Source organism: Rhipicephalus sanguineus, chromosome 8, assembly GCF_013339695.2.
Source record: "Rhipicephalus sanguineus isolate Rsan-2018 chromosome 8, BIME_Rsan_1.4, whole genome shotgun sequence".
Lineage (NCBI taxonomy): Eukaryota > Metazoa > Arthropoda > Arachnida > Ixodida > Ixodidae > Rhipicephalus > Rhipicephalus sanguineus.
The window spans coordinates 20907383-20920774 of NC_051183.1; the positions used below are offsets into that span (position 1 = coordinate 20907383).

Consider the following 13392-nt stretch of genomic DNA (forward strand, 5'->3'; position numbering starts at 1 on the left):
TTTTGCTCTGTAGTCTTGTCTATGCCTTGCATGCACAGTAAGTCTGTTCTGCAGTCATTCCTATGTATTAAAGGGGGGCCATGACACCCAAATTTCGATCGCAATCTTTGTTATGTGGGTTAATCCTTGTGCATTCACCAATAAGCCGGCAAAATTTTAACGCATTCGGTCGAGCACTTAGTTTATAATTGAATATTTTTGTAAACACGCGAGCGGCCTGAGAGGCGGGCAACACTGGCGCTCTCGCGAGCCGTGACGTAACAAGCAGCTAGCTGTGCGAGCGTCTACATTCCGGCGAACGATATTGTTCCGTGGTCAGCTGTGCATGAAATCGAGATATTTTAGCTTTCTTCAGCTTGGCACTGAAACAGAACGATTTGCAGCGGCTGAAACTTTGGTAGAAGGCGACGGCTCCGTTCCGTGTTGCACATGACGTCACACGCGCCATGGCAAAATGGTGGTTGCCGGCGGTGGGTGGGGTTTGCAGCCCGCGACTTCTAGGGCTTGTTTTGCACTGAAATATTCTTTTCCGGCCCACTTTTCATATCTGTATAGGCGTAGCAGACCCTCTACTTCAAGTTTTTGCTGAAAACCACCAACTGTTGGGTGACCGTGTCATGGCCCCTTTAAGAGAGTTAGGACATCCTTGTTGGCAATACAAGACTCTCACATTGCCGAAGTTTAAGAAAAGTATAGACCTTTGTGCAAAACTTGGATAAAGCAGTTTTTATTATATATTACAGCAAAAACGCAAGCGATTGCAAAACAACTGCGGAGGATGCATCGCGTTCAAATCATTGCTATCCATTAGTGAGCTTACTAATGAATCTGCGCTTTTTTCAATGTTGAAAACAATGTGTGGCAGCTCAACACAACCTAATTACATGTACCAAAGGTGGTGTTTTAGCATCACAATAGAATTCTCAACACAAGCTCGTTTGCAGCCATATTCATCTTGTAAAATTGAATTGGGAAAGCTAGTGGATGCCACTTGCAGCCACGAAATTGCAGCACCAGCATAAGTTTCTTAATTGAAATACAGCTTGTTTGCGGCGCAATACTGTTCAAAGCACACTCAATTCTAATATTCATTGCCATTTGCGTGCAACAGGAACAGTTCCGCTGAGTTTCTATCAATTTACACTGTAAGAAAGTGTAAATACTTTCAGAACTTGTGCACTGCAATACTTAGCTTACGAAACATTGTGAGGTTTTTTTTTTACTAATAATAACTTAAAACCTAAAGTGTGCTCTTTTTAGGCATTAGCACAATTTCACCATTAGCAAGGGTAGATTTCTGGCCTTGTTGGTGCGACATACTAAATGTTAAGCGCAGAACTTTTGTGGCATCATAAAAGTTCATAAAAGTTACGAGTCATAAAAAGTTCTGCGCTTAACACTGAATATTCCCCCATTTGGTTTTCCTTCTCAATTCCAAAGCTTGGGCATCAGCTTACTATTACTAAAAGTTAGGCAAGCAGTCAATGATCAGCATTACGCACGTCTCTCATAGTGGCATTAAGATCAAAGTGCGCTCGTTTCTTTTTAAGATCACAACAGCATCCTCAGCAGACAAATATATTTTTTATACAAGACTTAAGAGACACGTTTCGCGCAGTCCCCTCTGGTCGAAGCCGGGTACGACGTCTATTCTCTTCGCAAGTTTTCGAGTCTAGCCTGGAGATCGGCGTCGGCGTCGCTGACTGCGGCAGGTGCGGCCGCCTTGCCCTTTTGTGCGCCCGCACTCAGCGATCCGCCGGCTTCCGGAAGGTCCGTCAGCTTCTCGGAAAGCTGGAGACCCAGTTCGTCCAAGACTTCGTTCACAATGGCGTCACTAGGAAAAAAAGAATAACACAAAATAAGTGCAAATTAATCACCCAGCTTATCCAATACTACAGTCTATTTTCACCGCGAAACAAGATTTAGTAGGGGATAGCCATCTCGAGTTGCGTATGGACCGGCAGAGTCATGCTACTGTGCAGTAAAGCATTAAAATCCTGGAGACAAAATGTCGCAGGGTTCCCTATGCATTCGCCTAAGACTACTCAAAGGCAAAGGATTTTCTTCTACTTCTCAGTTGATTGTATACTGATCCCACACCCGGAGACTTTCAGCACCTCGCATGGTTTTGCAGTACTTCCAGGATTGGCACACCTATGGCCAATGACCCTGTGACAACGTCATGATGACGCACAAATACTAACGACCCGCGATGTCATAATCACGTCATAGGGCGACGTCATCTCATGATGATGATTTATTGCATCACTCGTGTTGATGCTGACAGCGATGGTCACTTTTCATGTTTGATGATGCAACTAAGGCTTTCGCCTTAATACAAAATTTTTACAAACTGTTCATCACAAAACATGACAAAGGCCTCACTAGTGAGGATTACCTTAAAGGTACACTAAAGGCAAATATTAAGTTGACGTTGATTGTTGAAATAGCGGTCCAGAAACCTCGTAGTGCTGCTTTTGTGCCAAGGAAGTGCTTATTTCGAAATAAAATCACGTTTTTAGTGGTCCGCATCGCGTTAGCGTGCTTCAAATCTCCCGCCTGAAAATACGACTTTCATACGTCACTGCTGCCGTGCCCAACGTTGCCCGCTTTTACTGCGCGGCCGCCGACACTAGTAGGAGCCGAGCGGAAGTAGCGGGACCCACAGTAGCAACAACGGCACTGCGGCAAAGACTTGCTTGGATGGGCACATTCAAAGCCTTCACCAAGTTGCGGTTGGTCTCGTAATCCTCAGTACGAAAGTGCAGCGAGCACACACGCAGAGGTTTTGACTGTTTAGCACACTGGCGCAATGGCATGACACTAAGCCACTTCGAGCGTAAGGGTTCATTCCGCGGCACCCAGTGAAAAGACACACCGGTTTCCTTGCTGCAGCACTGGCGTTGTGCACCATTCGGGCATCCGGCAATATCACACGCATGTGGCATTTTGTCGAACTTTCTGTCAGAGCGACTTTCACGAGCGCGCAAAACACGCACGGCAGTACGCGATCCCGAAACTACCACTGAGATGGGCGAGGCGCAGTTCGGCGAAAACGGAACCTTTGAACCATGCGCGCCGTTCCCCATGGCAACGCCACGGAGGTTTTGTTTTCCATGAATCAAGCGGAAACGAACAAACAGCATTTTATTACGTCTTTTGATGCTCGGAATGTTCTTTTTTTACTGCTGCTAGTTTGATTACTAGTGATTTATTGTAGGCCGACTTCCATACGTCATCGGGATCACTTCGAAAATGTCCCACTCGTGGCGCTCATCATGTGATACATTTAGCTTAATTTCTCGGTAAGTAGGGCACTGCTGTTGATAATATTGCCGTTTTAGAAGTTGTCATACATTGGGCTTTCACTCTGACATAAATTGTTATTTGCCTTTAGTGTCCCTTTAAAGGGGGGAGACTGCTCTTAAAATGTTTTTCTTATTTCTTGATCGATTTTGATGATACTTGGTGAGTTTATGTATACTTGTATGCTGATTTCAAAAATGCAATTATTTTTCTAGTGTAATGAGTAGTTTTTAAAATACAAAATATTTCATGAGCCATTTGGGGAGCAAGATTGTTTTAACTGAGAGAGTTGGGAAGTAAATCACCATATCACATTACCCTGGAATTAGAACTGAGTGCAATGCAACAAAAATGGATGTTCTAAACCAATTTGAGCAAAAGTAATGGTATGTTGAACTTTTGCGAATGAGTCAATTTCAAGCTGGGATTGCCTTCGCGAATGTTCAACATACCGTAACTTTTGTTCTAATGGGCTTAGAACATCCATTTTTGTTGCATTGCACTCACTTCTGATTCTAGGTTATTTCTGTAACCATCTCAGTTTAGAAAAAAATCTTGCTCCTTAAAAGGCACATGAAATACTTTGTATTTTGAAAACTACTCATTATACTGGAAAAATAATTGCATATTTGAAATCAGCACACAAATATACACGAACTTATGAAGATTCATCAAAATCGATCAAGAAATTTTTAAAAATTTTGAAGTGCTATTTCTTCTTTAACGGCAGCCATTCCTTTCACAAGAGATCCAAATTACCTCTTTAACTAATTTGAATTAAATATACAAAGCAATTTGCTAATTGTAGCCACTGAAACTGCAAGATGTATCACTTTTGAAAGGCATTTCGGGGCAACACAAGTTTTGAAATGTTCATTCCCAAAGTGTTCGCCAGAATACAAGGGCATTATTTTTGTGCTTTAATACACAAAATTGCATTTAAAGTAAAGAACTGGGACAACAGCGCATTTCTACAGCCAGTCTGATGGTCCACATCTTGAAACCTGCACCACTCTGATTTCATATCAAGCGAATCTGCTTTGAAAACTTGACCACATAAAATTCATCAGTTCCAGTGTGTATCGCAAGGTAACTAATTTTTGGTAACCAAGCAGCAAATTTTAATTAAATTAGCTGACCATGCAATTCTATTTTTCACGCAAGTAAAATCTACCATTTCGAGTAATCTAGCTTAAGAGGTGTGATAATTCTATCGGTCACAGCTGATTTTAAAAAATCCTGTATTGTCCAGAAAAGACAGCGACTGATTTAACGTTTTCGTTTGTTTATTTATTTATTATGATGCAGTTGCACAAAGGCATTGCGGCAGCAGGGATGTTACAAAGGCAAAAACGTGAATAATGGTTACAAAGTGAACACATCAAGAGCAAGCACACCAATAGTAAACGGAATAGTGCAAAAACAACAGTCTATATTTAAAGCTAATACTGGGATCTGTCTGCCTACACCCGCCAACGTTCCTATATGTGCCAATGTTGCTATATCTGCCTATATTTGCAATATCCAGGATGCTTCACTGGTCACACAGTGCTGCTTTTAAAGGACATACAACCAAACCACTCACCTCTCCTCCTCATCTTCATCATCGCCCATTGCGTCGTCGATGGCATCGTTCATCATCTCCTCCTTCATGTCCATTATTTCAGACTGCTTCTCAAACTCCTGCATTATTTTCTGTATCTGTGGTAGGTTCAGCTGCAGGCACAGAAAAACATAACTTGGGTCACACCTCCCATTGGTCACAAAGGTCACAGCATTTCTTGTCACAACGAGCACAAAATGTAACAAAGGTCACATCTTTGTTAGAGTCTAGAGAATACAAGCTTGACAAGGTTTGCACAAAATCACACTTTTATCTTACCTATAGTTCATACTGACTATGGCAAACAAACAGCCCACTTCACTGGAATCCATCTCTGGAATACCATACCTTCAGGAATCAAAACCTCGCAATCAATCGGCATATTCAAAAATCATACGAAGACTTTCCTTGCATCCATTCTATAATCTGGATAGTTTTGGTCACCTCTATTACTCCTGTTCCTTTTCATGCCTTCTCACAACCTAATGTTAACGAACCATCGCATCATCATCCTAAATTGCTGAAATCAGATGCCACTGTTCAGTTTTCTTTTTTGTCGTTTATTTTTTACTATCTTTCACCGTGTGATTATCTTAAAACTGTTTGGGAGGGTTGAATTACCTCTATTTTTCATGTTGTCTAATTTCGGTTTTTGTTGCTGCTTTCTGCTAATGTTTTTCTTAAGTAGAACTCTTCTTTTTTGCCTGCGATGTATTTTATTGTCCGTTTTCTCTACCACTGTTTACTGCATCAATTAATTTTTTCTATATTCACTACTGTAGGAGGTCCCGATTCAGTCTCTATGGGACCTCCTTCTATATACACAAACCTTCTAATCGATTCGATGACTAAATAAAACCATTTCTGATCTTTCTTTGGTCACAACAATGGCCAAACAATGGCCAATGGCACTCAGACAACCTGTAGAATTAAAATATCCTTGCTCCTTTTGTATGTAATCAAAAAATGCACGGAGCTTCATTATTACTGCCTCCATACACTTCAGGCAGTCGGTTACATTGGGACCAGCAAAGAACTAAAGTGGCATGCCAGGACGTAGATTCTTAATGTTCAGAAAAGAAATGGGTCGTTGCAATGCTCACTGGGATACAAATAATTTTATTACTATTACTGATCGTACGTGCCTGTGTGATCGTCATCCTCAATCACCATCTCAAATTCAGCACCCGCTGAAAAAGAAACCTGAATCCGCACCTGACTACAGCCACAAATTACCTACGTTAGCACACAAAACTTACAGTCCCTTTAGGCAATTAAAGGGGGCCTGCAACACTTTTCTGAGTTATAATGGAATAGAGTCAATATTAGCACATGATGCTTCACAGATCACACGCTGCAAAAATTTTTTAAATCTGCCAAGTAAGAACGGAGTTACAGGTCTCTGTCACACGCTTCAAGCGCTTTCTCTCTCCTTTCGTGCCAGCAAAGCACGCTGAAAGCTACGCAGGGAGGGCGATGACAAGGGGGCAAGAAGATGCAACCGTTCGTCAGCGCGCGTCATAACCTTGAGCACTCTTCTTTTCTTGTTTTTTCTTCGAATGTGTGGCTTACATACAGTGTGATCGTGAGCGCGGGTACGTGGCGCCATCTCGCGGCAGCCACGGTAACTAGCAGCAAATCAGACAACCGCCATGGACGTGGGTATATGGCATCATTTTTAGAGAGAAGAGGAAGCGATTTCTAGCTGACTTTGAGAATTAATTGCAAATTCTAGGCCACATAACGCGCTATAATGTTTGGCTCGCTTGTTCTCAGGAGCCTCGACTTTCGATCGGCAGCGTTTTCTGACCATGCTCAAAAAGGGTTGCTGGGACCATTTAGGCAATGCTAAGGAGAGCATAGGCAAAAGCACAAGCTGTCACGAGACATTCATTAAATTACTCTGACTTTCTCAGTCGATTGTACTGTGCCCTGCTCTTGAAGCCTTTTGCACCTCACCCAGTGTTGCACTATGTCCAGGATCGGCCCACATTTAACCAAGAGAGGATGCGACACGACGTCAGCAATGACTTCACAGCATGATGTCATGCGACGTAATTTTGCTGCCATTTGTGTTGTCAACACTGGATTTTTCGCCTTGTGGGACATCAAAGGTTCTCGCCTTAACCCGTTCAGGCACCTTGTACACAGCTGCGTACACAACTTTTTCTTGTTAGCTGCCTCGACTAATGACTGTGAGCAAGATGGATAGTGCTTTTGATGAAGTGAACCTCCTGCGAAATAATGTCGTCATTCTGCTGTGCATTGCTGCATATGATCATATGCTGAAAGCACTACCACGTTCGACAAGTTGTTCGGTGTGTCGCTTCCAGCGAGCAACGTCAAAAGTATAATTTTTGCTTCCTCGAAATGAATGTAACCAAAAACGAAATAGCAGTGTATTTGTAGCCTGAGATTTGATTCTTTTCACAGATCGTTAATTACAAATTAATTAAGATTAATTACTGAAAAACATGCAAATCAACATATTATGATATTATTTCTGTTGTAATAAAGTATCGAGCACCTTAGAATAATGTGGTGAAAATTTGATGCAATTCCTGACAATTCTTCATATGTCACATCTGAAAGGGTTAATAAACATGGACTATTGAGTATGAATTCCAGAACGCATTAGCTTCACCGAATTATCATGTTAAACAAAGCCACATGATTGACGTGGACAAACTGACCTGTTTGTTCATGCTCTGCATGGCACGCGTGACACCTCGCATGGCTTGTGCCATGGCATTCTGTGAGCGGAGTGTCTGGATCTTTAGTGAGACCGCCTGGATGTTGGCCCGCATCAGGATGAACTTCTTCACTTGCCGTCGTGTCCGAACCAAGTCCCGCGCCATGATCTTCACTGCATCCTGCACGAAAAAACTAGTGACCAATGCTAACACGACTCACGCTGATCACAGTTATCATCAGTGGTTTCGTAGATGAAGCTTGCATGCAGAGACAAGTTCCGTCACTATGCGCTGTGCAAAAGAATAGCCAAGAATGTGAACTGCTTTTCAGACAATGTACCGTATTTGCATGATTCTAGCGCATGCCCGACTGCAATAATAATTCATAATAATTTCTGAGATTTGTGGGGATCACGGATAACAACCCTCGCCCTCACCCACAGCGGCGGTGATAGCAAGCAACGACGAGCGCCACTGCGCATGTGCCTCCATGCGTGAGTGGTTTACAAGCAAGCCCAGCGAGTGGCCCGAGGGGAGTTGCCGGCGAACTGTCGTGAGGTGGGCGGGTGTGTGGTCCGCCAGGGCCAAGGTTAGCGGGACCGGCACAGAAGTTATGCGTCGAACTTGGTCTTGGAGGTTGTTACTGTGTTTTGACCCTGTCACCCTAACGTTAAAGTTTTTACTAATAAATGGTTTTTTAGTTGAACCGACGAGCGTCCCTTCTCTGGAGTAGACAGGGGACCCTACAGATTTTACGTCCCAAAACCATGATATGATTATGAGAGACACCGTAGTGGAGAGCTCCGGACACCGTAGTGGAGAGCTCCGAAAATTTCGACCCCCTGGAGTTCTTTAACGTGCAGCTAAATCTATGCACACGGGGCTCTAGCATTTCGCCTCCATCGAAATGCCGCTGGGATGCAATCCTGTAACCTTTGGGTCAGTAGCTGAGCACCATAACCACTGGACCACCACGGCGGATATGCACCTGACTAACACGCAGGTAATTTTGCATTAGGAAAATTGAAAAAGTAAATAACTTGATGCTGATTTCATGTTCCAGCCTAATTGTAATGCACACACAAATCTGAGGGCTACATTTAGCAAAAAAAGTGCACTAGAAGCGTGCAAATATGGCTGTCACCTGTGTATGGCGTCACCGAATGGCTAGAACTGCCTATCTCTTTGCCATGTTCAGTTATTTGCCTTCTAACAATACAACGTTGTCATTTTCTGCTGTTGAAAAAGTAACTGAAGACTCGTACACCAACAAAACATGGCATGAGAATTTGAAGGAGTTGTAACTCTTGCGCTGCTTCTGCATCTTTCCTTTGTTACCATATGACTTTTGCCACGCAGTATGAGATGGTATTTCATTATTGTAAAAAATTAATTTACTATAATTTACAAGAGCTAATTTCCTTTTGTTGTCTAGACCATGTAGGACAGTTCAATCAGGATCAGTGCAACAAACCTGTCAAATGGTGTAATAATTAAGGCATGTATAACCATGCCTGTTGGCACATTGTGCTCATGGACGAAGTTCTGGGGGCAAGTTCAACAAAACAGGGAAGAGCACACAGGTAAGGCACCGTTCCTTTGTGGCCTGCACAACCTTAAGTTCACTGCGGTAATAGCCTTGTCTACTGACAATGAGCAGCAAGAGGTAAAATACTGAAGAAACTGCAGTATGGCCAACAGGATAACAAAGTAAAGTTGTCTCTGAAAGCTGCAGGATATGAAATGGTAAGCCGGTGCAAGGCAATGACACTCGCGGCCATTTTATCCATTTAAGACTTTTCAAACGCTGCCCACCATCTGATTGTCCTTGGCCATCTTCTTGATGTCCATGATGATCTTCTTCTCCTGCTGTTCCATTTTTGCACGCTCCCTGTCCAGGTCACGCATGGCTTTATTAAGTGCCCGCTGGTTTTGCCGAAGCATCTCCTCGGGCGACTTCTTGCGACCGAAAAGCCACTCCATGTTTCTTCTTTAGACTGTAAAAAATCGTAGATGAGGATGCTAGTTCCGATCACGCATGCAACACGGATCTGGTGACTCTAGTGACACTTCGGTCGTTTAACGCCGAGGTAAACGTCAAGATGCACTCGCCAGCACTGTTATGTAATACGGCAGCTGTAAGGGCCACTGGAATTTGCACGTCAAACTTAGAAATCTCAGTAGCACATTCAGCTCTGAAAGTGCTTTAGCGATACGAAACCTGCGCGATGTCAGTTTCCAGCGCACCACAATCAACCGTTCGTGCATACAGCATGACGAAGACTGATCAATGTATTAGCCCGCAAGCTGCTCACGCTGATAAAACTAAAGAACCAGTGTATAACACCGTGAAAGTTTTACTGCTGTCAAGAAGGCCGAACAAGAAGCAATGCGGGGCAATGAGCACGGTCGACTAACAACTTTTCACCTCTGGCTTTCAGCTCGACGTGATCTGATGTCGTAGAACGTTCACATGAAACGATTGTTGCGTCGTGTCACTTTCAGTTCAGCGCAGAGAACCACAGTATAAGTTGCACGAACGTGACTCACAGGAACAAGCTTTCGTCTCCCTTGCCGTGCCCACAAGATGATTACGCTATCGATACGGCGCGAAGAGCACAGACAACTTTCGGTTGTGCAACGGCTTGGCAACAGCATGGCCAGGGTGGCTAGCCACCAAATATCCACCCTAGCCATGCTTCACCGGAGTGAAAAAAGTCATTGTTTATTCACTAATATGTTGAACTGGTTTCAATATGATGGTCCATGTCCCATCGCCTGTTTCACATCCCACGTAGCTTGATCATTCTCAATTTCTCAATGATGTGGTTCCAAAGTGGTATGCGGTTATTCTCTGCAACGTTTCTAGAAAGAAGTTCTATAAACGTTGATTCTCTGGTCTCACCGTGCGTGGCACCAGAATGCCATGTAGGCTAGTGGGCAAGGAGAAATATCTGTGCGCATCACGACAGGCACCAAAATCACCATTTAGTTTCGGCACGTGCCAAACTCGACATCCGAATTCAATGACTTGTATCCTGCAATGGTCGCATGGATATCGGTGACAAATTCCGGCTTATTTCCTGCAGATGCAGCTGAATGGGTAGGCGCTCTCTTGAGAGCAGAGCGCACAGATCTTCTCACATGCCACCGCCATAAATTTATTGAAAAATACACGAGACACCAACGACGTTCCCCGAAAAATCAGAGCACGATTCGCGCCAAAACTTTACCCGCCTTTTTTTCTGGCGCTGAATGAAATGTGCGCTTCATTCTTGAGGTTAGGCACTAGAGGAAGCATACGGAAGAGAAGGAAAAAAAAAAAGGAACCGTGTGTGTTCCCGTGAACCAATTTTGTGCCAAAAACATTGTGCGAGCGACATTCGCTGCTGCTGCTGATGCTGGCTGCCATCTTGAACAGTGCTCTGTGGTGCTCCGCTTTCAACGCTAAGACAGCCTGACATGATGTTCGGCCGCGAACGGACCGTTAATTCAGCGTGCCCACATCGCTCGCCGAAGAGTTCATCCCATCTGAGTCCCGCTGTCGGCGCCCTACGACTGTAACGTTTTTAGGAACCCCCTAAACCTTGTAAGCAGGTGGAGAAAAAAAAAAATAAGAGCCAACCGCCGCTGTTCAGATGCGAGGCACAGTTCTCAAGTCACGCTGATCGCACGTTGAATCGCCGTAGGCCCGTTAAAACTTGGCTTATCGCGCAATCGTCAGCCTCAGCTGCCTTTTTGAAGCTGCAGCATCAGAGAGCCGTCATTTCGAAAAGCGTGGTGACCAGAGAGGACTGGAGTGACCAGCGAACACCGCTGTTCTGTGCGTGCGTTAGTGTTTGTGAACTTTTTCTTTTTTTCCAATTGCGCCCATTTCTTCGTCTTCTCTCGTTCGTTCCAGTGTGAACGGCTGTTTTTGTAGGCCTAAAAAAACTATAAGCAGAAAAAGATTTGAGCGTGCTCTGAGGAAGTGGCTTTAGAGGTGTGTTTTTTTGACGTCCCGTGTCTTTCTTAGCCACTACGCTCCCTCGGTGGACCGACTTGAGGATTTTTGTGACTGTGGAGAAAATGTGTTCGTAAACTTTTGCAGAGAACGCTGTCAACGTTACCAAAGATTCGTTTCGAGAGAAAAAAGCACGCTGCTCTCCGAGCCCACTTGAAAGGTCTGACGCTTCGGTGCTAAATCGTGAAGCGCGCTTGAACCTCAGCCGCTTCGTATGATGCGTCTAAACGCGCTTAACTCTTCACCTTGCGGTTGAAAGCAAAAAACCGATCGACAGCCCGCCGAGACTGAGTGCCCGAGAAAAACTCCTCCGATCGTCGGCAGGTATTACGGAAGCAACCGATTCTCAAAGCCAGGTAAGTCCGCGACCGTTTCTTTGCCTCTTTCCTTCTACTAAAATTGCGTCCGCTCGTGAGCCGTCTTATCTTGCCTTTTTTTCCCACCCCCGTAATCTTATCGGGGCATGCCAACTTTCGGTGCTGTCGCAACAGTCCTCCTCTCTAAACCGTGGCTTGGGTCGCTGTTGTTCCTAGCCCGCAGCATCTGACGGAATGACATCATCGGTGACACCCTCCAAACGTTGCGTATTTAAAGCTAAATCGGCCGAGCCTGTTTTATTCCTTGGCAGCGTGGTTAACGCCTTCGCTAACCAGTTCTTGTTGGCGCGCGTTGGGCCCGCGCTTCTTATCAGCTTTAGCGTAGCGCTGCGTCCGTAAAACATGGGCAGCGTACCGCCCCCAATTCGCTTCGATTTAGCAGAGACGCGGTCGAGGAAACGTCGTGTGTAGAATGTGGAAGGCGGCCGCTGCTCTAGTGTCCAGCGAACTTCAGAACTCCTGCCCATCTGTTGCTAGAGGTGGGTCGGGAGGAAAGAATTCTTACGATGGCCTTTCCATGCGGGATAACTGAGGCTACAGAATCGGCCTCGGCGCGCGTTGACGATTTGTTTTGGTTTCTAGTGGCGCATTTTCGTTAGCCATGCTGTCATTAGAGAGTTTTAGAATAGGGTACCCAAAGCTTTGCGTTAGTGTTTGTCGTCACTGCGCATGCGTCATATGATATCCTCTTGGGTACCCATGTTAAGTGGCGAAAATAGGCGGTTTTAGAATAGGGTATGCAAAGATAGCGTTTGTTGGATACATAGGCAATTTCCGTCGCTTAACACTGGTACGCAAGAAGGGGACTTATGATGCATGCGCAGTGGTGACAGATGCATTGCGTCCGCTATTCTAAAACTGCCTGATAGTGTACGTACCCGATGAATGCTATCTTCTCGTACCCTATTCCAAAACTGCCTTGTGCATTTTTGAATGGGGTATACAAAGCTTCGCGTTATCGTTTGTCACCACTGCACATGCGTCATACGCTCTCCTCTTGGGTACCCACGTTAAGTGACGAAGGTAGTGTACGTACCCAATGAACACTATCTCTGTGTACCCTATTTTAAAACTGCCTATTTTCGTCAATGCGGGTACCCAAGAGGATAGCATATGACACATGTGCAGTGGTGACAAACAATAACGCAAAGCTTTGCGTGCCCTATTCTAAAACTCTATTCGACATAATGGACTGGGGTACACCAGCGAAAAAAATTAGTGCCCCACCCGTTGAAGTGTCGTGAATGGCTGAAATTGTGTTCTTGGTGTGTTTTAATTACTGTTGCGCAAAACTGCTTTCAAATACCTAGTGTCGAACCACCGTGGGTAACCTGGATCAATGCCAAACACGCCTTATCAGATCTTGTGGAGTCGTCACAAGAGGCAAATTTAGCTTGTTGAGGAAATGCC

The 13392-nt window shown here is 44.6% G+C and overlaps 2 protein-coding genes across 7 annotated transcripts in view; one reads left to right on the forward strand and one right to left on the reverse strand.

Annotated features, from left to right (window-relative positions):
• Nucleotides 1–1575: 1575 nt before the first annotated feature.
• On the reverse strand, nucleotides 1576–10217 carry LOC119401528 (charged multivesicular body protein 2a). Of its 2 annotated transcripts, none has more exons than XM_037668411.2 (5): nucleotides 10031–10217; nucleotides 9418–9599; nucleotides 7603–7782; nucleotides 4892–5022; nucleotides 1576–1834 (listed from the first exon to the last, which is right to left on the reverse strand). In XM_037668411.2, exons 2-5 carry the CDS (start codon nucleotides 9583–9585, stop codon nucleotides 1648–1650), a joined length of 666 nt encoding a protein of 221 aa, XP_037524339.1. In that variant the 5' UTR covers nucleotides 9586–9599; nucleotides 10031–10217; the 3' UTR covers nucleotides 1576–1647. The 2 variants fall into 2 exon arrangements, with proteins under 2 accessions (XP_037524339.1, XP_037524340.1); XM_037668412.2 differs by having other exon boundaries at nucleotides 10153–10214.
• Nucleotides 10218–10988: 771 nt separating this feature from the next.
• The window catches only part of LOC119401529 (serine/threonine-protein phosphatase 6 regulatory subunit 3), a 61618-nt gene continuing 59214 nt past the window's right edge, over nucleotides 10989–13392 (forward strand). For 4 of the 5 annotated variants that reach the window (XR_007417341.1, XM_037668413.2, XM_037668414.2 and 1 more), the window contains exon 1: nucleotides 12131–12461. Coding sequence is in view for 3 of the 5 variants with exons in the window: in XM_037668413.2 (XP_037524341.1) it covers nucleotides 12395–12461 (67 nt within the window). In the remaining 2 variants the exon portion in view is untranslated. Of the gene's footprint in view, nucleotides 11962–12130; nucleotides 12462–13392 lie in introns of those variants that run through there. The other variant, XM_037668417.2, reaches the window with a different exon arrangement.

Coding starts and splice junctions, on each gene's coding strand:
- LOC119401528 (XM_037668411.2), bottom strand. CDS start 9,585: ATGGAGTGGCTTTTCGGTCGCAAGAAGTCGCCCGAGGAGATGCTTCGG. Junction 5,023..7,602: donor TGCAGAGCATGAACAAACAG/GTCAGTTTGTCC, acceptor CTGTGCCTGCAG/CTGAACCTACCACAGATACA. Junction 1,835..4,891: donor GATGAAGATGAGGAGGAGAG/GTGAGTGGTTTG, acceptor TTTTTTTCCTAG/TGACGCCATTGTGAACGAAG.